The 23,076-nt window shown below is 50.1% G+C and overlaps 4 protein-coding genes across 5 annotated transcripts in view; 2 read left to right on the forward strand and 2 right to left on the reverse strand.

Annotated features, from left to right (window-relative positions):
- The window catches only part of vamp4 (vesicle-associated membrane protein 4), a 6,217-nt gene extending 3,420 nt beyond the window's left edge, over positions 1-2,797 (reverse strand). Inside the window, exons 1-3 of one of the 2 annotated variants that reach the window (XM_067229778.1) lie at positions 2,636-2,797; positions 1,368-1,531; positions 252-353 (exon numbers count right to left, since the gene is read on the reverse strand). In XM_067229778.1, coding sequence (XP_067085879.1) covers positions 252-353; positions 1,368-1,370 — 105 coding nt within the window. In that variant the 5' untranslated portion in view covers positions 1,371-1,531; positions 2,636-2,797. The remainder of the gene's footprint in view (positions 1-251; positions 354-1,367; positions 1,532-2,635) is intronic. The other variant, XM_067229779.1, reaches the window with a different exon arrangement.
- Positions 2,798-7,566: 4,769 nt separating this feature from the next.
- On the reverse strand, positions 7,567-10,186 carry itpa (inosine triphosphatase (nucleoside triphosphate pyrophosphatase)). The gene is made up of 8 exons (XM_067229875.1): positions 10,061-10,186; positions 9,768-9,825; positions 9,603-9,667; positions 9,395-9,468; positions 9,014-9,045; positions 8,607-8,719; positions 8,373-8,449; positions 7,567-8,105 (listed from the first exon to the last, which is right to left on the reverse strand). The coding sequence occupies exons 1-8, from the start codon at positions 10,121-10,123 to the stop codon at positions 7,970-7,972; spliced, it is 618 nt and encodes a 205-aa protein (XP_067085976.1). The 5' UTR covers positions 10,124-10,186; the 3' UTR covers positions 7,567-7,969.
- Positions 10,187-10,339: 153 nt separating this feature from the next.
- On the forward strand, positions 10,340-13,671 carry mettl13 (methyltransferase 13, eEF1A lysine and N-terminal methyltransferase). The gene is made up of 9 exons (XM_067229866.1): positions 10,340-10,605; positions 10,727-10,999; positions 11,105-11,570; positions 11,696-11,895; positions 12,003-12,189; positions 12,274-12,456; positions 12,626-12,838; positions 12,947-13,078; positions 13,224-13,671. Exons 1-9 carry the CDS (start codon positions 10,453-10,455, stop codon positions 13,502-13,504), a joined length of 2,088 nt encoding a protein of 695 aa, XP_067085967.1. The 5' UTR covers positions 10,340-10,452; the 3' UTR covers positions 13,505-13,671.
- Positions 13,672-14,838: 1,167 nt separating this feature from the next.
- On the forward strand, positions 14,839-22,882 carry dnm3a (dynamin 3a). Its single transcript, XM_067229434.1, is given in 19 exon segments — positions 14,839-15,096; positions 16,951-17,024; positions 17,515-17,664; positions 17,792-17,995; positions 18,093-18,191; positions 18,958-19,076; positions 19,078-19,119; positions 19,230-19,313; positions 19,315-19,344; positions 19,346-19,374; positions 19,463-19,598; positions 19,682-19,694; positions 19,697-19,748; positions 20,056-20,199; positions 20,502-20,586; positions 20,676-20,750; positions 21,022-21,075; positions 22,725-22,776; positions 22,779-22,882. Coding segments are annotated over 19 exon segments (1,707 nt in total). The 5' UTR covers positions 14,839-14,935.
- The last annotated feature ends 194 nt before the right edge of the window (positions 22,883-23,076 follow it).

A 23,076-nucleotide genomic window follows, 5' to 3' on the forward strand; every position in this document is an offset into this window, starting at 1 on the left:
GGAGAGAGAAGGACAGAACTGCAGATGGAAAGGGGGAGAGGTAAAGAGACAGGGAGGCTTGGACGAGGAACAGACAGTTGGCTTGGAAGTTCTGAAGTGTCTTCAACCTGTCATCCCTCCCTTCCTCTCCACTACTCCCTTTTTTCTGCTATCTTCCACATATTCTTCTTCTACGCCCCCATTAACCCCCTCTGGTGCCCTCTGGTTCCCCCTGCATGGTCGGGGGTGGAGACGTGAGCTCCGAGGCTTACCCTCTCGCTGCGCACGGACCCCGTGACCTCGTCATCGTTCAGGTGCCGTTTGAACTTGGGAGGCATGTTGTCGTCAAGCTGCTCCTCCGGCTCTGGCTCCCTCTGCAGGCGGGGAGGAGAAGGACGCGTCAGGGAACAGCCTCACAGCGCCGTCACTTTACAATGTACATGACTGCGAGGAAACTGCATAGCTAATGTACATAACGGCTTCAGCTACGTTGGGACAGACAATGTCCTTAATTCTCTGCTGTGCCTACTACCTGCACTGTTTGCATAGCTTTGGACAAATGAGCGTCTTTCATAAACACAAGGATATTTAATGTAAATGTGTGATTTACAGGAATTGGTGTTGATACAGCCTAACGTTGCTGAGCTGAAGAGCAGGTGAGAGACGTAGCTAGTGTGCCTGACCCTTCGTTAACCTTCATCTGATTCTCTGGGTGTGACAGAACAAGGTGTGCCTTTTCTTGGATTGATTTCCCCTTTTGTAAGTGACAAATTATCTGTGAAAACGGTTGAGGCAAACGCTAATCGTAAAGTGTGATGGTTCACGCTCGACTGAGCAGAAGCGAGTGCAGACTAGCAGGCTGGTGTCAACAGGGGACTGAGTGTTCCACCAGCCCGAGACGCTACAGAACTGGGGCCCTGACACGCAGGAGGGTGAGTGAGAGGTTAGGCCAGCCCTGGTCACAGGTGCACAGCAGGAGGTATGAGGAGAGACATCGGGCCATGGCTAGCACTCACTCACTCACTCGACTGCCAGGGTGAACTATTTTATCCAATGGTTCAAATCCTGTTCCGCTTCAGCTCTGGAACTGCCTTGAAATTGGGGAAAACAACTAACCGTGGAGCCAAACATTGTATGTCATGGTCTTGTATTTCACAGTGGGGATGCAGTAACTAAACCACAGCCTTATCTCAGTGTCTATGTGTCTGCCTGAGATTACTCAGAAACACAGCTGAGATCCGAAACACACACACACACACCAACAAAATCCTTGCCTGCTCTTTCAAATCAACCGCACCGCAACTCAGATTTTAGTAGTTCCCGGTGGTGCTAGGACAAGAGGAAAACACAATTTCCCATCTACCCCCACTACACTGAGGTTCCGATACCATTGAATCCAGTTGAGCTCTGGGACGGTTGCTTTGTCAGCTTCTCCTGGTCGGGACCCAGGTGGACTAGGCCAATTCAGGGGCCAGGGATGGAGAGGAGCTGTCTGGTGCACAGAGGAGCAGAGAGAGTCGAAGGGACAGAGCTTTCTTTCTACCTGAAGCAACTAGAGAGAAGAGAAGGGCAGAGGAAGAAGGTGTGAGGAAGAAGAGGGGGAAAGTAACTAGCAGATGCTGATTTTCTAGGGAGCAGTTATAAGAAGTGCAAGCTGTGCTTTCAATAGCTCATTATTGACCTCTGATAGGAAAGCGGATGATGTTATTTCAGAGGCAGAGTCAACACACAATTCCCAGATTGGCCAATCACGTCTAAGCTCTCAAGAGATATGAGTGCACAGAAAGAGCAGTCAACTTCAGTTCTATTGACCGGTAAGATGTTTTGAGTGATGTTGATGATTTTGTTGTATTCTCGAACAGGGAACAAAGGCTCAGATTGCACCATCAGAAATAGAGAAATGGAAATGGAGATTATCTGGGTTAAGAGTCAGATGGTCATCAGCTGCAATGGAGGGAATTCGGCTGTGGATGGGTGTTTACATGAACCTGGGAAATGTTTCGTTAGTGGATCCGTCGAGCCCGTTTAGAAGGATTAGCTACCAGTAGTTGACGTTTAATCTAGGCTGTCACGTAACATGCTAAATTAGCTCACACTAAACTGCTTCTTGTTGACATAACAGTAATCCCGTACTATTTATGTCGAATCACACTGATCGACTGCGCTAGCCATTGTAGCCATTTTACTTGCGAATTAAATGTTAATGTAAATGTAAATACGATTTTGAACACATATGACTTGCTAGCTAAGGTGTATTCTAATCTTTGTCATTGATTAGTGGTACATTAGTGACTGTGTCTAGGTTAGAGCTAGCTCTAACTGTGTTGGCTGGCTAGCTCATCTCATCACGTCTGCCTGTCCGATCAAAATGGTCTCATTGTCTCGAGTCTCTTGCATTGTATACTGTACCACTACTAGGTGAGGTGTGAATGCTAAATGAGAATGTACCTCAAACCCAGTAATATTATTTAGTAAGATAATCACACATATACATTTTAGAGCTCGTTCCCCCTTGCTAATATATGTTAGCTTAGCTAGCTTGACAGCGACAGGCCGCTGATGTGACGACGGTAGCTGTCGAAGGAACATTACGTAGCTAGCGGTATCTAGCTAGCCAGCTAGTTCGCAGGTAAGCTAGCCTCATAATGTGTATTACCTGCTTTTTAGTCCCGGTAGATCCTCAAAGAGATGGCACGGATTCACATCAACGAACAAGCTTTAGATGGTTCGCTATGAGTGCATTGCACTGCAGATGTGGTGCTAGCAATACAAGACAGCCTATCCAGCCTTGTGATCAGTCTGATCAGCTGACCGCACTAGGAAACAGCTGGAAGCTGTAGGATGAAGAATCACTGCACTGCCTCCGCTAGTCAGCGGCATCGTCCCAAACGCAGATCTCTCTCTATGCCTAGCCTCAATACTCAATAATATTTAGTTTGCAAGAAAAGGATTTTGTACATCTAAAATTATAGTAGGCTACGTTAAAGACAATACGCAACAACAACATAATACCAGGGGCGTTATGACTTTCTGGGTTCATGTAATATTTTACTTTATTAACCACTATCAGTCCAAAAATGTAGGCTTTTAAAGAAAATCTACTTTCGACAGTAAGTTACACAATGAGGTGTGAGACCCATCAAGTAGAGACTCCGTCCAGCAACTCCAGATGTAAGCACATGAGAAGAAGGGGCAGGGTGACACCCTTGACAATCCTCCCTCCGGACACAAAGCACCCACAGCAGAGAGGAACTTGATTGCAGACAGGTCAGCATTGATATCCCATTGATCGTGGCTGTTTGCTCAGAGGATCACTTGAAAGAACCATTGTCTATCGGCATGCAGATGTGCCCTTGGTTTTATTTTATTCCAATGACTTGTTCCGTTCCCTCATCTCGCGCTCACTTCTCACGGACACAGCTCCCATCCATGCCCTCTCCCCTTCCCCACCCGGCACCCGCTCCAGTCACTCTGCGATCTCTCCCCCGCATCTCCTCCACTTTACTATCATAGCAGAAGTCCCCGTAGCATAATCATTCTCTGTTGTGGTTACTAACAGACAACATGGCTGCGGCTAATGGGGAAAACAACTAGCCTACATTAACCCCGAGGTCCATCTCTATTTCACCACGTCCCCCTCCGCTCACAGCCCTCTCAGAGGGTTAGGGTTAGAAGGCCTGGCAAGGTTGGGGAACGGGAGTCAGCGGGGATTCATCTGTGGAACGAGGCAAATGAAAACACAATTCCTCTCAGTGGGCACCGGTAGTTTCCATGTGGTGCGCCAGTCGGAGTTTAGGGGACTGGAAGACAGGAGCCGTCTGTGCGCGCTGCAGGATGACCTCAGCGGAATCGTGAAAAGTGGAAATTGAGTCTCACCAGGAATAGGGATCACAGCAATCCCAACTGTTTTAATCATTCAGATCAATGGGATTCTACGGCAGTGACTCACCCTTATGAACCTTGGATAGGCTTCATTCAGGAGTCATTTCCCCCCAAGTTTTATTTATGAGATGGTAAAACTATTGGGTAATGCTCATTTTCATGACTTCTTTAAGGTTTAATTGAAATCTTTCTGGATTTTGGAAATATCAAGTCACATGTGTAAAAACAAACCTTTTAGGTCTGTGGCCCATAGTCATTCAAGCTGTGTTTGAGGGCAGACTGGCTGGGGATGTAACGAAATGAGAGTGCAACGTGTGCCTCGGGGTCGTGCTCCATCACAAGCAGAGGTCTGTAGGGAAGCAGGCACGTTCAGAGACAGCATGCATGGAAAGTCTGCAATGCAGTGAAGAAAACGACACAACAACTCTAATATTTAATGCAACTGGCACCTCTAATTATACAAGTGGTTCCAGCTTGCACACCTGTTGGAATGTTCTAGACATTTACATTTAGTCATTTAGCAGACGCTCTTTTCCAGAGCGACTTACAGTAAGTACAGGGACATTCCCCCGAGGCAAGTAGGGTGAAGTGCCTTGCCCAAGGACACAACGTCAGTTGGCATGACCGGGAATCGAACCGGCAACCTTCGGATTACTAGCCCGATTCCCTAACCGCTCAGCCACCTGACTCCCCAAAACCTCCCCTGCTCCTGAAGACCAGATCCTTAACTGACGTGGGTGTGTAACAACCTTCAATCTTCATCTCTAACCTGTTGTCTCAAAGCATCACAAGGGCGACATCATTTCCTGTCTGTGTACCCGCGCTACCCCGTCCAGTCCAAACATGTTGTTGTTTTGTTACTGTGTGTGAGGAATGAGAACATCCTGTCTGGTTTTAACACCAGCGTCAGTCACAGTGCTAGGATCTTCATACCACATCCCTGCTGGTACATCTGCCCCCTGGACCAAGCCAAACCAGGAAGAAGACGACCGCCATCAAGAAGTTCCACTTTAAAGTTAGTTACCCTAGTCTGGAACATCATGCCACTTTTCCACTCACGTCAAGGACACTTGTAGACACACAGAGGCGTGACAATACGTTCACACTACAAAGTAATCCCTTTAAATCTCTTCTGAGCGATTTCACAGTGGAGAGAGTAAGGTTTATTGCCCCGGCCCTCCTGCGGGGAAGAAAGTGTTAACATGCTTACTGTAAGGAGTCCATTGAAATTGTGGGTTTCTATTAAACAGGTCATAATCTTTGGTGTTTTGTTGGACAAGTGACAGACATATACAGTCTTTCCACCTAAACACTTGTCTGTTTGTGTGTGCATACATTTGTGTGTATTTTGTGTTTGTGTGTGTGTGCAGTTGTGTCTTTTATGTGTGTGTGTCTGCGTGCTTTTCCACATCTACCGGCTCCATAAACACCTTGTTTTGTTCAGTGGCATTTTTGGCACAGTACTTCTGTTGTGTGGAACATCTGAATAGGCTTTCCATTCCCGGTGTTTATGCAAGCGCTTTGACTGGAAGAGTAAACCTGTGGATGACTGATGCTGAATTGTCATTTCCTGGAAGACCCTAGCCAGAAAAGAAGCAGGGGTCCATTTTGTCTCTTCGCAGTCACCTGGTCAAAATCAATCAATCTGTCTTTACATACCTCAGTGATGTTTACATTCTGAAGAGCGTGGTCAGGTCGAAGGTAGACTGTGAGGCTCTCTGAGTGCTGGAACATCAACGGTATCTTATCTTGCTGCAGAGGTACAGCAGAGCTCAGGGAGAAGGAGGATCTGACCCTTCCTGTCCTGTCTCAGATATGGTTTTGACCTCTGGTGACCTCAGGTCAGAAATAAATGTTCTCGTTACCTCGGTGAAGACCGTGGCTGACACAAAGAAGCTGCGAGATGAAGAACTGCCTGTCATTGTTAGTCTGAAAACAGCTCTCTCAGTCCCCACAGGTCCTCTAACAAACCAATGAGTCGTGCCAAGCTTTCCCCGGATCTGCTGTGTTGCTCATTATTTACACAGCCCCTATGACACTAAGCAAACAGCTATCAGATGAGATTCATGGCAATAGCTTTACATGATGCACCAGTCAGGCAGAAATTCACGATCCAAGATGGTGACTCAGTCTTTCCTGAGTCTCAATGCCTGGATAAATTCATTGATTTGTATGACAGTATAAACTCATTAGTACTGGAATCTAAATATGTTTTTGAGGAAGACCATTTTATTTTCCGGTGGCATGGACTGGGGACTGGAGAATCGCTGTTTAATTTCTCCACATCCTCCTGCATGGGTTAATTGTCTGTGTGTGGATGGACAAAGATTAAATTGTTAAATTTGCTATGGCTTTTTGTATCAAAGAGGTTTGGGTGTGTGTGTGAGCGTGTGTTTCAGATCATGTCTACTTCAGTCGCCCCTCCTGTCTACGTGTTACTGTAGTATGTTTTCACATACCTGCGTCTGATAAATGATGGTGTTACTCCCCTTCAGGCTCTGGGGATAGAGAGCGTGTGTGTACGTGTGTATCCTGTGTGTGTGTACGTGTGTGTTTATCCTGTGTGTGTGTGTGTGTGTGTGTACATCAGGGAGGAATCAGTCACAGGTTTGGCCCGGTTCCTGCCCAGCGACACCCAGACCCCAGGTCGTTTGTTACCAAGATTTCCCTGCTGCTTCTGGCTTTGCACTGAACGACCCTCACGCTGCCCACTCCCACCTTCTCCAGCCCCCCATCCTGTCCTCCTTCTCCCTGCCCCCCTCTGGAGGCCCCAGGAGCCAGCCTCCGGCACAGGCCTGTCTCCCTGCCCCCCTCTGGAGGCCTCAGGAGCCAGCCTCAGGCACAGGCCTGTCTCCCTGCCCCCCTCTGGAGGCCCCAGGAGCCAGCCTCAGGCACAGGCCTGTCTCCCTGCCCCCCTCTGGAGGCCCCAGGAGCCAGCCTCAGGCACAGGCCTGTCTCCCTGCCCCCCTCTGGAGGCCCCAGGAGCCAGCCTCAGGCACAGGCCTGTCTCCCTGCCCCCCTCTGGAGGCCCCAGGAGCCAGCCTCAGGCACAGGCCTGTCTCCCTGCCCCCCTCTGGAGGCCCCAGGAGCCAGCCTCAGGCACAGGCCTGTCTCCCTGCCCCCCTCTGGAGGCCCCAGGAGCCAGCCTCAGGCACAGGCCTGTCTCCCTGCCCCCCTCTGGAGGCCCCAGGAGCCAGCCTCAGGCACAGGCCTGTCTCCCTGCCCCCCTCTGGAGGCCCCAGGAGCCAGCCTCAGGCACAGGCCTCTGTCTGCTGCTCTCATCAGGACCCTTGGTCCTTGGCTTTGTTTCTGCTGGTCTCTGGCAAGCCTTGAACCCAACACTCGGAGGAGCGAGAGCACTTGAACCGCTTCCAAAAGTACTCAGCCTAGGCCAGGAGACCAGTTTTAACATTTAGTCATTTAGCAGACGATCTTATCCAGAGGGACTTACAGTAAGTACAGGGACATTCCCCCCGAGGCAAGTAGGGTGAAGTGCCTTGCCCAAGGACACAACGTCATTTTGCACAGCCAGGGAATCAAACCAGCAACCTTCTGATTAATAGCCCGATTCACTAACCGCTTTAACAAACTCTACATGAAAACAATTAAATTTCCATGCAAGTAAGACACAAGTAGATGCAGTGTCTGCAACTGCAACATCATTTCAACTCTTGAAACGGTAAAAAATGCTACACATACTTTGTTGCACAAAAACAAATTTATTCAAACCAGTAGGTGGATGGAACAGTCTGATCAGAACTTTCGGGAGAGGAATCCTGATGGTCACTTGGGATATAAGTTCACTGTCTTACATGCACAAATATTAAAATATAAGAATACAGTAGGATCAGTCTCTTATAAAAAAAACTGACAAACAAAATAAAACAAAATAAACAGTAACTGTCCACTACTCAGCCCTGTATCAGCTGACTCAGCAGAAACCTGTACAGACGCCATGGGTGAATCTCTGGTTCTTCCATCTTGGATTGGCTGATGCTGGTCAGTCATCTTGCTTCTTCTGATTGGCTGATGCTGGTCAGTCATCTTGCTTCTTCTGATTGGCTGATGCTGGTCAGTCATCTTGCTTCTTCTGATTGGCTGATGCTGGTCAGTCATCTTGCTTCTTCTTCTTGCCCTGAGGGGTTTCGTCTTTGGCCTGAGAGCAGAAGTGTTCAGACATGGCCGACAGAGCTCGATATCTGTGAGAGATCGAGTTCTTCACCTCCTTGGGCAGTTCAGCATAGCTTTTGGGAGGAAAGGGAAAATGTTTTACGATTTCTCTCTGCTTCCAGGGGACAAATAAAGTTAATGGTTTGTGAAAGAGCTGTAAAAGATAAAAATCCTCATGCACTGCAAAAAGCATGTCACATTGATCTACAACATTCCTGGAAACCCACCATCAATCTACATCCAGGATGTTTAGCTTTATTTCCTGTTGCCTTCTGCTGCCCCCTAGTGGTGTAATTAAAATGAGCTCAAATCTCTTGTGTTTGGTGCAGGTGCTTGCTTACGTTTTGTCGTAACCATCAGGTTGGAAACAGGGGTCCCATCCGAAGTCTCGAGGGCCTCTGGGCTCTACAATACGGCCCTGAGATCCAAAAGATGCAAACAGGCGTTTAGAATTCTCTGTGTCGGTACTAGAAGTTCTCTGTTGGTCAAACGTAATTTGCACAGGCCTAACTGTGTGCGTGTTATTTAAATTTACATTACGTCATTTAGCAGACGCTCTTATCGCGTTATTCTACCTCTGTTATCCCCCTGAAGAGCTGCACGGGTTCCTGTTTTCCAGCGCAGAAGGCGAACGTGCAGAGAGCCCAGGCAGATTTATCCTCAAAGCCGGCCAGGAGCTTGTGCAGACCTGGAGGCAACCACAACCATTACCAGCAACCATCACTGACAAACAAGCTCTTATTTACATTTAGTCATTTAGCAGACCCTCTTATCCAGAGCGACTTACAGTAAGTACAGGGACATTGCCCCGAGGCAAGTAGGGTGAAGTGCCTTGCCCAAGGACACAACGTCATTTTGCACAGCCAGGAATCGAACCGGCAACCTTCAGATTACTAGCCCGATTCCCTAACCGCTCAGCCACCTGACTCCCTCTTATGTGTCTAAGCTAGTTGTTTCATGGTACTAAAGCAGGCTCCCTCACCTTCAGGCTTCAGTTTATCCAGGAACCATTTACTACAAGGAAGACAAAACATGGGTGATTTATTATTCATTAGTGTATAGTTTCTAACAGCACACAGTGATGGACACAGATCTTGAGGTGTGAGGTGGGAATCAGCTGCCTGCGTCCTTGGACCTGGTGTGACTCTGTACATTTACATTTAGTCATTTAGCAGACGCTCTTATCCAGAGCAACTTACAGTAAGTACAGGGACATTCCCCCGAGGCAAGTAGGGTGAAGTGCCTTGCCCGAGGACACAACGTCATTTGACAGAGCCGGGAATCGAACCGGTAACCTTCAGATTACTAGCCCGACTCCCTAACCGCTCAGCCACCTGACTCCCACCTGACTCCCTGTACTCACATGTAGGGTCCGGGCAGTCCTCCCAGGGCTCTGAAACACAGACAGGTGTCCTCCACTATCACAGGGCCGTCCACCTGGGAAGACCAGGACAGCAATGAACAGGTTTGGACTCTGGCGTGTATTATTCATCATCTGCCACGCAGTAGTAGGGCTACTTCACCTAACAAGCCAGCACTTTAAAGATTGAATACAGGCTTGCAGAACATACCTGGTTCACTGCTTCCTTACACTTCTGTATGGAAATCTCATCGGGTTCTCCTTGGTATTCAGGCACTGACAAACAACGACCGTGGTGGTTAGATCATGGTTGGCTCAAACATAGAGGTTAGTTCCACAGTTGTGTCGTTTTCTTTCATGTGTAAATGTTACTTACAATCAATCTTCTTGGACTGTAGTTTATAGGGAAACTTGTCTCCTAGGATCTGAATGACCTAATAATACAGACATTGATTAATAATATGTCTCTATGTGGGTCACACACCACCACCATTATTCTATATATGAGCATGAATCTGTAGTAAGCTATATTCAGTTACACGCATAGCACGTATACAGTGCCTCCATTCACTGCCCTATCTAGCAAGCAGGTAGCCTTTCATCTCAACACATTCTGGCGTGACATGGCATGGCGCGACAGCTCAATATCTGACAGTATAATTATCCTACCTCTTCTAATTTCTTCGCATTTCCAGTCACGAAAACAACCGATCTTCCCGCTGGCATAGCCATTCTCAGTCCTACGGCTAAATCAATTCCTTCGTTGAGCGGAAGGATTTTGCGCTTGTACCAGAACTCGCCGGACCGAAAAAACATCCGGGTCTGCAGCAGCCAATGACAGCCCATTATCAAGAAGCTCCGCAAATCAGAAGAGAGAATTCCTTCTGTACAGCAATAATATGTCGTCCGGGTGGAAAATGCCATGTGGGAAGTGAAGAAGCGAAAGGCGTGTGTTATCTAGAAAGAAGTGTATTTCCAACTGTCCTGATGAGTAGTATAATGGCTTGACAGATTGTCCGGAGAAAGATTACTGCATAGACAGCTATCTAAGTGATAAAGACATGAGTCTTTTGCCCCGTACGGCCGAAGAATTCAGTTCAGCTGAATATTGGGAGCGTTTTTTCAAAAAGAGAGGCGAAAAGGCATTTGAATGGTATGGAGACTACAACAAACTCTGCGGCGTGCTGCATAAATACATCAAACCCCGTGACAAGGTAAACAGCTAGCTGGCCTACACGTTTTCTGTCAAATGTCACATTTGTTGTCTTTATGATCGTATAGTGAGCGAGATTATCATCTTGCATGAGGATTATGCGAACATAACTTTTCTTCCAGGTGTTGGTGGTTGGTTGCGGTAACTCGGAGCTCAGCGAACAGCTGTATGATGTTGGCTACCGACATCTCACCAACATCGACATCAGCGAGACAGTCGTGAATCACATGAATCAGCGGAACGTTGAACGACGGCCCGATCTCACCTTCCACCAGGTAGACGCCACCCAGACCCCGTACGAGGACGGCAGCTACCAGGCGTCGCTGGACAAGGGCACCCTGGACGCCATGGCCTCAGAGGAGGAGGGTGCGCTAGCGGGCAGGATGCTAACCGAGGTTAGCCACGGTTACGTCTGCCCTCCATGTCGTTGCTTAGCATTATCATTAGCCGTATCATTAGCTTATCATTAGCTGTTTGCTGTTTGTACACTGTGTTCACAGGTGGGCCGTGTGTTGGCTGTGGGGGGCCGGTATGTGTGTGTGACGCTAGCCCAGGAGAGCGTGATCCGTCTGGCTGTAGAACACTTCGTGGGGGTGGGCTGGGCTGTGAGGCTTCACTGCCTTGGCGACCCAGAGAGCGAGGCCTCTTCCTTCGCGCTGCCAGTCTTCGTTTTAATCTGCACCAAGTTCCGCGTGACTCCGCCCACGCCCATCCTGGAGATGTGTCAGGGAGAAGACGGAGCCGCTGCCCGCCTCGCGCAGGTGGCAGACCTCCTATCGGCCGTGAAGGAGAGGCAGGCGTACGCCATCCTGAGGCAGAGGCTCCGCGCAGGCACCGACGCCACCTCCAGCCCCTCCCTCACCCTCTGCCACGCGCCCACTGGGTGCCCCAGGTACACCCTTACTGTGCAGGACTGCTGCCCCGGAGCCAAGGTGCCCAAAGCCAATCACTTTGCCATCTTTATTGGTAAGCTGTTGGTCTATTCTCCTGTCTAAGCTCATGTATTGACTCCTCTAACATACTGGTTGCTGTTCTGTAATAATGAAGGATATTTCTTTATGGTGGGTTATGTGTTCCTTTTGTCACCCCAGTGCCTCAGGGCAGAGAGACAGATTGGCTATACGGCTCGAAGGAGGGGCGTGGTCAACTAGCCGCCAGTGCCAACTTCCGCCGGCTGGTTGTCGTGGTGATGCACCGGGACCAGGAATACACTGACATGCAGGCTGTCCAATCAGAACTCTCCCCTATGGTGATGGAGCTGGCTCCTCCAGGGATGCCAGCCAATCAGCAGGTAGCAAATCAGACTCTAGATTAATATTATCGCCCTCTCCAAACGTAGTCCCATCTGGCATCAACGTATGTGGAAAATGACTTGAAATGTGCTGTTTGTCCCTGCAGGTCCCTTTCCTGTCTGTAGGGGGCGAGCTGGGCTGGAGGGAGGTGGTGAGCCGCGGGGTCAGTGAGCTGAGCGGAGAGTTCACCGTAGAGGACGTCCGTGGAGAGGACGGAGAGCTCTACCGTAGGCTGGTTTTCCTGAAGAACGCCGGCCTCATCCAATCAGAAAGCCGCCTTTTCCGCCCAGAAGGTGAGAGTTTCTCCGGTTCTGTCAGCTCGCCATGGCTGCTGTTGAGTCGAGCGCAAACAACGGGTTTTCTTTCTTCTCTTGAAGCTTCCGTGCGGAGGAAGAAAAACAGGAAGAAGGTGAAGGCGGCTGCTCCTCCACCAGCGTCGTCCCCCTCCCAGCCTCCAGGGGGCGTCCTGTCAGTGGACAGCGGCTATCTCTGCTGTGCTCACCATAAGGTCATGGTGGCTGGTCTTACCGTGCTGGGAGTGGGCACAGCCCAAAACAAAGGTGTGTTTGGGGGGCTGTAAAGATGTAATGACTACCTCAGACTCTTACGTCTGTAGATGTAGTTAAGATTTACTGTATTAAGATTATTCTTTTATTACTTGACATTAGCAAAGCTACCTTTAACCCCTGACCTCCAACCCTCCTTTCTTCACCCTCCTCCCCTACCTAGATGCCCCAGTGTCGGTGCTCCTGGTGGGGCTGGGGGGAGGGGGCCTGCCCCAATTTCTGCGGGACTTTGTGCCTGATGCCAGCGTGGAGGTGGTGGAGCTAGACCCCGCCATCCTGGAGGTGGCCCAGGGATGGTTCGGGTTTCGACCCGATGACAGGCTGAAGGTCACCCTGGGAGACGGGCTGGAACACATCAGGACCCTGGAGAGAGACGGTCAGAGGAACTGTGATGTCAGAGGAACTGTGATGTCACAGAACATGTTGTTGTCCGCGTGACAAAACGCACTGTGAATGCAATGGATGTTTTCTGTCGACTTGGCAGGCGCTCGATCGTGTGACGTCGTCATGTTTGATGTGGACAGCAAGGACTCCACTCTGGGCATGAGCTGCCCTCCTCCTGCCTTTGTGGAAACGTCCTTCCTGGAGAAAGTGCGCAACCTGCTCACCCCGAGAGGTACAGTACCCCCCGAAACACCCCACCACCCAGGGTATTGGTGCATTGGTTGAACATTTAGTCAAAGTCTGTTTATTTGCACCTTTCACTCACCCCTTTTCCCAATGCTCCCTGCCTCCCTCTCCCTCTCTCCCTCCCTCCTCAGGTGTATTCATGTTGAACCTGGTGTGTCGTGACTCGGCGCTCAGGAAGAGTGTTCTGGAGCGTGTGCGGGGCGTGTTCCCGAGCGTGTTGTCACGAGGGATCGAGGGAGAGGTCAACGAGGTGCTCCTGTGCTCGCAGGCGGACTGCGCCCCCCTTCTCCCTGCGTCTCTCGCACAGGCAGCCAAGAGCCTGCAGGGGGCGCTGAGCCTGAACAGTACTGGCAGGACTGTCAAACCTCAGATAGACATCGCAGAGATGCTGGAAGACCTGAAAGTAGCATGAAAATGTCTGTTTTCAAGGTGATTGGAGTGAAACGAAAGAGGAGGATGCTGATCGGAGGAGAGAGTGACATTCTGTTGTCTCCATTTTTTCTTTTTAGATTTTCCTAAATAAATTTGGGATGGATATTGGATGACAGTACAGATAATGTCAACACAGTAAATTATGTTTTATTTGTCTCAAACAATTGTGTGTCTTTGGAGTTCAGTAGTGGTGGATAACAGATCATGTTATGACTCATTCAGTCCATTGAGGATGCTAACCGTCTTGCAAACAGTAGTTATGACGCTTGTATCCTATGTCAGCACCGTTGTTCCTAACTACAGTCCAGATTCTCCCATCAATGTATTTCATTTGAGCTAGTTCTCTATCCATGTAACATGCTGAACATTTGTAAATCTTTTACATAGATACGAGGTCCATTCCTTCAGCCGGTATGAGCCGACACTACTCCCTTCCTCGCTCAGTGCCAAAGAATGCAGCCGTGTTATTTACAGTTGATGAGTCGCAAGCGGCACGGTTACAGTTGCAGACTTTATGGAAATGGGCGGGGGAGAGAGAGGACAGTACTGTCCCACTTCTGATAGCCATCGACCGGCGAGAATGGTATAACTGAGCGTCTGTCAAACCAAACAACGATCTTAGTTGGTTAATTCATGGCCGTTATTTCGTGTAGGAGTACTCAGAGGTGAACGTGCGTACAACAAATGTTGAGTCTGCGCAGAGGGCGGACATATATGGACCGTTAGCTCGCTGTCAGACGGTCAAACTACTCAGAAGAGTTTTTTTAGTTTCGTTCTGGTAATGGATCTGTAATCGGACCGAAAACTTTGGCAAGTGAAAACAAATGTTTCCCAGTACTGTCTGAAAAACAAACGTATTTTCAAGTGGGAAATATTCCTGAAAGCAAAACAGTTTGAAGGGACCGCTGCGCCCTGCCCCTGCGCTGCAGTGGAGAGGTGCGGACCAACCAGCGAATACTCGTTTTTACACTTACTTAGGCTACATGGGTGCCGAGATTCATAGCCTAAAGTAACTTTTTATTCACAGAATTTGAAGTGATGAAACGTCTCATAGTCTGTTTTTCATGCTTAAAAATCAAATAGAAAGGTGCTGTCATTAAATAAACCACTAGCTATAAAACAGAGCTAGCTATCTTATCAGTTGGTGTTAGCTAGCTTTTCTAGCCAGTCTAGCAATCACTGAGGCTGGTAACTTGAAGCTACGAATTTATTATAAATTAACCATACATTGTTAATTATATTGTTTAGTACAATTAGGGGATTTTAAAACAGTGTTGGGTAACGTTGCTAAACTATTATTCATCCTCAAGGGCTGATTCAACTCTTGGATGGTGTTGCATAGAAGTTTGACAGGTCGGCAGTCAAGTAAGAGTCAGTTGCCCCACCCCCACATCCAGACGCCAGCGTTGCGATGGGCAACCAAGGGATGGAGGAACTTATTCCGCTGGTGAATCGACTTCAAGATGCGTTTAGCACCATCGGCCAGAGCTGCAATCTGGAGCTGCCGCAGATTGCAGTCGTAGGTGGCCAGAGCGCGGGCAAGAGTTCCGTCTTGGAAAACTTCGTAGGCAGGTAAGCCAACTGTTTCTCCCGATAGAGCAGGACTGGAGGTAATGAAGAATGCCTCTTTTAATTATGACTAGTTTGAGTTTTCTACATCATCACACTGGTGAACAATGTGTGGTTAAATCCTGACCTTCTTAGCACTCAAGTGATCCGAATAAGGTCGTCTTCTTGGTTCTGTAAGCGACCTCAACAGATTCCTGTCCACGTGACTGGGATGGAGAGCATTCCTGACCGTGGAATACTGTAGTCTCTGTATCTGGTTGTGTGGCTGCATTTGGGAGACGTGATAGCTGGATGCTTGGCATGACGGTGTGTGTGTGTGACATTGCCCAGGCTGTGCTGTCTCAGTGGGTCTCCACAGAGGTGTCTCTGGAGTCCTCGGGCACGACCAGGAGGTCAGAGGGTAACACAGGGGAAGGTCAGGGGCAGAACAAGGTCTGGGGGGGGGGGGGGTGTCTTGGGTTGTCCAGGGTGACCAGCAGATGGTTGTTATTGCCTTGGTTAAAGCTGAGCAGAGTAGAACAGGTCTTTTGTAAAGGCCTGGTTGTTTGAATACAGACTACGCTGTTTCCATCTGGATTCTTCTGCTAATGCCTCTGGTATTGTGCTAGCTCTTGGAACGGACTGCCGGTCCAGACAGAGGCTCTAACAGTGGAGGACGGGAGGTCGGGGAAGGGTCTGGGCTAGCCTGGGGGGATGTGACCCTGGAGAGAGAACATCAGAGAGTTGATCAGAGCACACCATCCAGCTCTCCACTGAGTGTTGCTAGATCAGACAGACAGAGGGAGGGAGAAAGAGAGAACAGAGAGAGTGAGAGAAAAGAGAGAGGGGAGTGAGAGAGTCACAAAGAGAGAGAGAGAGAGGTTGAAGGCTCCTCCTAGTGAACTGTTAGCCGTCCTCGGCACCATGAGGGCCAGATCTCTTCAACACCTGGCCCCTCTCAGTGGTGTTCCACTCTGTGGTCAATAGAAGGATACTGTTAAGTTAAATACACTTCCCAAACCTTAAATAGAACAGCAGGATGTTGTTACGTAAGGCAGAGGAAACCTCGACCGCATGCGAGCATGACTCCCACCCAAGCCTGCTCCATTGACCGTACTGGTTACCTACCTGGACTTTTGTAGTTTGTTTGGAAAGATCCAACACTGTCCTGCCTATTTCACAACTGCCCAGTGGGCACTGAAGCCCTCTTATAGACAGTAGATTAGATCCCTTTCCTCTCTCCTCTCTGGAAAAGCTTACACGTGAAGCATCCATAAATAAGCATTACCGCCGTAGTAAAGATGCAGAAGTGGTATAGTGTTTCAGTATGCGTTTCTTGACACGCCTGCATTGGTTGTGACTGGTATGCCCTGCTGTGTGTGTGTGTGTGTGTGTGTGTGTGTGTGTGTGTGTGTGTGTGTGTGAAAGACAGAGAGAAGGAGGGGAGACGTAGAGAGAGGGAGGGTGAGAGGGAGAAGTAGATAGAGAGAGGCAGAGGGGATGGGGAGAGAGGGGATGGGGGAGGGGGAGAGGGAGAGAGGGGACGGGGAGAGAGGGGATGGGGAGAGAGGGGATGGGGAGAGAGGGAGAGAGGGGATGGGGAGAGAGGGGATGGGGAGAGAGGGAGAGAGGGGATGGGGAGAGCGAGGGGATGGAGAGAGCGAGGGGATGGGGAGAGAGGGGATGGGGAGAGAGGGAGAGAGGGGATGGGGAGAGAGGCAGAGAGGGGATGGGGAGAGAGAGAGGATGGGGGGAGATAGAAGGAAGATGGAGGGCCACAGTCAAGGCCAGGCATGAAAAGTGATATATTTTGTGTGTGTGTCCCTCCTCCCCCCTCCCCCCCCCCCCCCCCCCCCCCCCCCCCCCCCCTCCCTCCAGGGACTTCCTCCCGCGTGGCCCAGGCATCGTGACTCGCAGACCTCTGGTGCTCCAACTCATCAGCGCTAACACAGGTACTAACGCAGGTACCAACACAGGTACCAACACAGGTACCAACACAGGTACTAACACAGGTACCAACACAGGTACTAACACAGGTACTAACACAGGTACTAACACAGGTACTAACACAGGTACTAACGCAGGTACCAACACAGGTACTAACGCAGGTACCAACACAGGTACCAACACAGGTACCAACACAGGTACTAACGCAGGTACCAACACAGGTACCAACACAGGTACCAACACAGGTACCAACACAGGTACTAACGCAGGTACCAACACAGGTACCAACACAGGTACTAACAGGTACTATCCCAGGTCTCCTTCCAGAAGGCTGCAGCCTGTTCATTTAGAATTTATCAGCGAGTCAATATCGACTTCTGTCTCTAGAGGGCAGCACACTACCAGATATGGAGCACATAATGTGTCAGACTCAGGACTGTGTTAAGATGACAGATCTCTGACCCCCTCACCCCCCCCCCCCACCCCCTTCCTCAGAGTATGCAGAGTTCCTGCACTGTAAAGGGAAGAGGTTCACAGATTTCCTGGAGGTTCGGCAGGAGATTGAAGTGGAAACGGAGAGACTGACAGGAGCCAATAAGGGCATCTCTGCTGCCCCCATCCACCTGAGGATCTACTCCCCTCATGGTACCTTCTGTGTGTGTGCGTGCGTGTGTGTGTGTGTGTACAGGACAATACTGGTTGTCGTATAATACCCTACCTGTGTGTGTACAGTGTGTAGCCTAATATTGTGTATGTGTGTGTGTGTGTGCAGTTCTGCACCTGACTCTGGTAGACCTGCCTGGCATCACCAAGGTACCACTGGGTGACCAACCTGCAGACATAGAGTACCAGGTTCGAGACATGATCATGCAGTTCATCTGCAAAGACAACTGTCTCATCCTGGCCGTCACCCCCGGCAACACTGACCTGGCCAACTCGGACGCTCTCAAACTGGCCAAGGATGTCGACCCCCAGGGTAGGGCGTGTGCGTGCGTGTGTGTGTGAGGACCCGAAGAGGGAGGTTGACTTGTTCTTAAGACATAAGAAATTCTTGTTCTTGTTTTGACCTCCAGGGCTGCGCACCATCGGGGTCATTACCAAGCTGGACCTGATGGACGAGGGCACGGACGCCAGGGTCATCCTGGAGAACAGGTTGCTGCCCCTACGCAGGGGTAGGCTTCAGTGTGTAGAACGTGTGTGTGTGTGTGTGTGTGTGTGTGTGTGGGGGGGGGGGTCATGTCTTTTAGCACTAAACAGCAGTTCAGACCAAGCTCAGCATGATGAGACAGGTTTTTGAAGCATTTCTCACCACGGTCCCACTGCCCAAACACACACACACACACAAATGCAATGGTAAAGTCAGCCAGCTATTCTGTATGATGTAACACCTCTGTGTGTGTGTGTGTGTGCGTGTGTGTGTGTCGGTGAGCAGATACAGACAGTGACAGTGCATAGTGCTGAGCTCATAGGGTCGTGTTTCTGTCTGGACTGTGGGAGCCGGGGCTGGGTGATCTGTGCCAGCAGTGTGTGTGTGTGTGTGTGTGTGTGTGTGTGCCCCGGGGCAGGGTAAAGACAGGGTAAAGCCACAGCAGGTGCTGGCTGCTTTATGCCTACTCTCTTAGTGGAAATGCATTATCCATGGAGACCAAGGGATATGCTTCTACTGTTACCCAGCAGACTGGCTCCAAAGTGGGCCATTCGACATGGATCCCAGCCCCTCATAGACACCACTCTATCATGGATCCCAGCCCCTCATAGACACCACTCCACCAGCCCCTCCCCCTCTCTGCTCCACACTTCCCTGGAGCGCTGCTCGTTCCCGCTCTGACCAGAACTCCACGTTCTGAAAGACTGGATGTAGACATAAGGGACATATCCTTGCATTGTCACTCATCTCCTCTATCCTCCTCTCCCCCCCCCCCCTCCCCCGCCCCCCAGGGTACGTAGGGGTGGTGAACCGCGGTCAGAAGGACATCGAGGACAGGAAGGACATCAGTGAGGCGCTGGCGGCAGAGAAGACGTTCTTCCTGTCGCACCCCTCCTACAGACACATGGCCCGACCGCATGGGCACACTGCACCTCCAGAGAGTCCTCAACCAGGTACACACACACACACACTCACACACACTCACACACACTCATACACACACACACACTCACACACCCACGCATTTTTCATCTTGTTACGTGTGTGTGGTGCTTGTGTGCAGCAACTGACCAATCACATCCGGGAGACTCTGCCAGCATTCCGTGGCCGTGTGCAGGCCCAGCTGCGGGCGCTGGGGCGCGAGGCGGCACGAGTACCGCCAACACCCCCCGGACGACCCCCGCTCGCAAGACCAAGGCTCTGCTGCAGTCAGTCCACACCTCTGTGTGTGTGTGTGTGTGTTCACCTACCTGTTTGTGCGTAGCTAAGATACTGTGTGTGTGTGGTGTGCCGTAGGTTGATGCAGCATTTTGCGGTGGACTTTGAGAAGTGCATCGAGGGTTGTGGGGCCCAGGTGAACACACGAGGAGCTGTCCGGAGGGCCAGGATCAACCGCATCTTCCACGAACGCTTCCCCTTCCAACTGGTCCAGGTGAGCCTTCACATCCTCCTTAATCCTCCAGAGTGTGTGTGTGTGTGTGTGTGACACTGATGAGCTGAAACCTTCTGACTCAGATGGAGTGTGATGAGATGATGTACGACGTGAGATCACCTACGCCATCAAGAACATCCACGGTATCAGGTGTGCTCTCTCTCTCTCTCTCTCTCTCTCTCTCTCTCTCTCTCTCTCTCTCTCTCTCTCTCTCTCTCCTCTCTCTCTCTCTCTCTCTCTCTCTCTCTCTCTCTCTCTGACTCTCTCTTTCTGACTCTCTCTCACTGTCTCTGTTCTTCTCTGTGTCTCTTCCTCACTTTCTCCCCTGGTTCTTCTTCACTCTCCTTCTCTGTCTCTCCTCTCTCTCTCTCTCTCTCTCTCTTCTCTCTCTTCTCTCTCTCTCTCTCTCTCTCTCTCTCTCTGGCTCTCCCTCCCTCCCTCTCCTCCCTCTCTGCAGGACAGGTCTGTTCACCCCAGACATGGCCTTCGAGGCCATAGTGAAGAGACACATTTTGACTCTGAAGGCTCCCTGTCTCAGATGTGTTGATATGGTCATCCAGGAACTCATCGCCACTGTCCGCCAGTGTACCATCAGGGTACAGTACCTGCCTGCCTGCCTGCCTGTGTGTGTGTGTGTGAGAGAGAGAGAGAGGGTGTCTGTGTGTGAGAGAGAGAGAGAGAGAGAGAGAGAGAGGGTGTGTGTGTTTGTGAGAGAGAGAGAGAGAGAGAGAGAGAGAGAGAGAGAGAGAGAGAGAGGGTGTGTGTGAGGGAGGTGTGTGTGTGTGTGAGAAGAGAGAGAGAGAGAGAGGGTGTGTGTATGTGAGTGTGTGTGTGGGGGGAAGTGTGTGTTTGTGTGAGAGTGAGTGTGGAGATATCTCTCAGTGTGGTGTCTCTCGTCTCTAGCTGGCTCGTTCCTAGGCTGCAAGAGGAGACCGAGAGGATCGTGACATCACACATCAGAGAACGAGAGAGCACAGCCAAAGACCAGGTCACCACCCAATCACATCCTCCCATTCAGCAGACCTCCCAGGGCCTGCCCAGTCACCGTGTGTGTGTGTGTCTGTGTGCGCTCTGCAGGTGTTGCTGCTCATTGATGTTCAGTTAGCCTACATCAACACCAACCACGAGGACTTTGTAGGTTTTGCTAAGTGAGTCCTTCCCTATCTACCTACCCTGCTGGCCATCTCTTCTCTCTCTCTCCCTTCTCCATCCCTCTTTCTCCCTGTGTTAGTCTCTTCCCCTATCTCCACATCTCTCCCTCACCACCAGAGATGGGAAGCAACAAAGTACAAATACTTTGTTACTGTCCTGAAGTAGATTATTATTTATTTATTTTTTTTACTTAAAAACAAAGTTTCAAAAGGTTGAAAAAAATGTATCTAGAAAAAGTTGTGACCACATCTCTGCCCTCTGTCTTTCCCAGTGCCAGAAACCCGCTCTGCCATCGACCTCAAAGAAGAGCCTTGCAGGGAACCAGGTGAGAAAAGGATTCCTCTTTCCTCCCTTGCTAGAAGTATCTCTGATCTGACATGGTTGGACAGGTGTAAGCCAGGCAGATTGGTGCTATATACATAAGATCTGTGATCTCTCCCAGGAAGGGAGGTTGGATGTTAAGGGGAAGGAAACAAGGGCTTGAACTTGAAGTGTTGTTTGTTATTAACACGTTCATATTGCTTATGTGTTCATGAAGCACTGACTCCATCTGGACTGCAGTCAGGGTGGATGTAGGCTAACCATAAACATCTCTCTCTCTCTCCCCCTCTCTCTCTTCCCAGGGTGTGGTAGCTCGTCCCTTCAGTCTAATAGTATGAGTCCAGTTTCTGTAATCTCTCTCTCTCTGTCTCTCTCTCTCTCTTCTCTCTCTCTCTCTCTCTCTCTCTCTCTCTCTCTCTCTCTCTACCGCCCCCCCTGGAGCCCCCTGTGTACGACAGGAGGTCTGAGCCTCAGTGTAAAGGCCGCTTTATGCTCGACAAGTCACGTGCTGGAGGATAAACTAGACTGACCTTCCTCACTGACTTCACTGACCGATCTGTCTCACTGTGACACTGCCTCTCTCTGCAGACTGCCAGCCACCGTCACTCCCTGTGGAATCTGTTACTCACACTCACACCCTCACACACACACTCACACACACACTCCCTCACACACACACTCCTCACACACACACTCACTCACACACTCCCTCTCACACACACACACTCCCTCACACACACACACCTCCTCTTACTCACGCTCGTCTCGTTCCTCCCCCTGTGCAGAGGGTATCTCTTTGTCGTTGTTTTCCAGCCTCTAACCCTCTCTCCACAGCTCCACCTCTGTGCCCTGGCTGCCTACACATGCTGTGTGTGTGTGTCTGAGTCAGGATGTACGTGTCACGCCTCTCTCTCTCTCTCTCTCTCCCATTTCTCTTTCATTCGGGGCCCAAAGCTGTCCTTTTTTAGCTTTGTGTCCTTCGCTCTCTTCCTCTTCTGTTTTCCTCCTTTTCCTGCACACCGCTCTGTCTCTTATCACCAGGCCTCCTGTCTCTCTCTCTCTGTCTCTCTCTCTCTCTCTCTCTCTCTCTCTCTCTCTCTCTTCTCTCTCTCTCTCTCTCTCTCTCTCTCTCTGTCTCTGCTCTTATCACCAGGCCTGGCCTGTCCACCCGCCCCCCCCCCTCTCTCTCTCTGTCTCTCTCTCTCCCAGCAGGCCGCCCTCCACCCTCTCTCTCCCCTCCTTCCTTCCTTCCCTCTTCTCCTCTGTGTGAATGGGCAGTGTTTGATTTGCTTTTTCTCAGTTCCCTCCACGGTGGTTTTTGTCGTTGGACATCTGATTTCCATTTGCTCTTCAAGCTTATCATCGCTGTGCATGCCTCGGTTTCTCTCTCTCGCTCTCTCTGTCTCTGTCTCTCTGTCTCTCTCTCTCTCTCTCTCTCTCTCTCTTTCCTCTGGGGATAATTCACTCTTACTCACATAGTTTTTACTTATCTGGACTCTGTAAAAGAATCTGTACATGTAGCCACCCAGAATCATGTAGAAGCACACAGCGCTAGCTGTTTTATGAGTGAGTTATCCTTCACCCTTCAAACTGATATAAACCCTCTCGCCCACCCACGACACAACCCCTGACCTCTGAACCCTGACCCTGCAGGTCATCAGGAAGGGCTGGCTTACCATCAACAACATAAGCATCATCAAGGGCGGGGCAAAGAGTACTGGTTTGTCCTGACCGCAGAGACCCTGTCCTGGTTCAAGGATGACGAGGTGAGCCCAGAAACCCTCCCTTCCAAATTGATTCGTCAGGTCTGATGGTTGAATGAGTCACCTCATGCTCTTCAAAGCCTTGGGTGTTGCAGTGACTGTGTAGCAGTAATACACACACACACACACACTGTAGATGCAGGAGAACACACACCAGACTCTCAAAACCAACTCCTTTTATTAACTCACACATATCTCTCAAGTGTGATACATAAAAACAAAATCTACCACGGTTCCATCAA

This window comes from Osmerus mordax, chromosome 26 (genome assembly GCF_038355195.1).
Source record: "Osmerus mordax isolate fOsmMor3 chromosome 26, fOsmMor3.pri, whole genome shotgun sequence".
NCBI lineage: Eukaryota > Metazoa > Chordata > Actinopteri > Osmeriformes > Osmeridae > Osmerus > Osmerus mordax.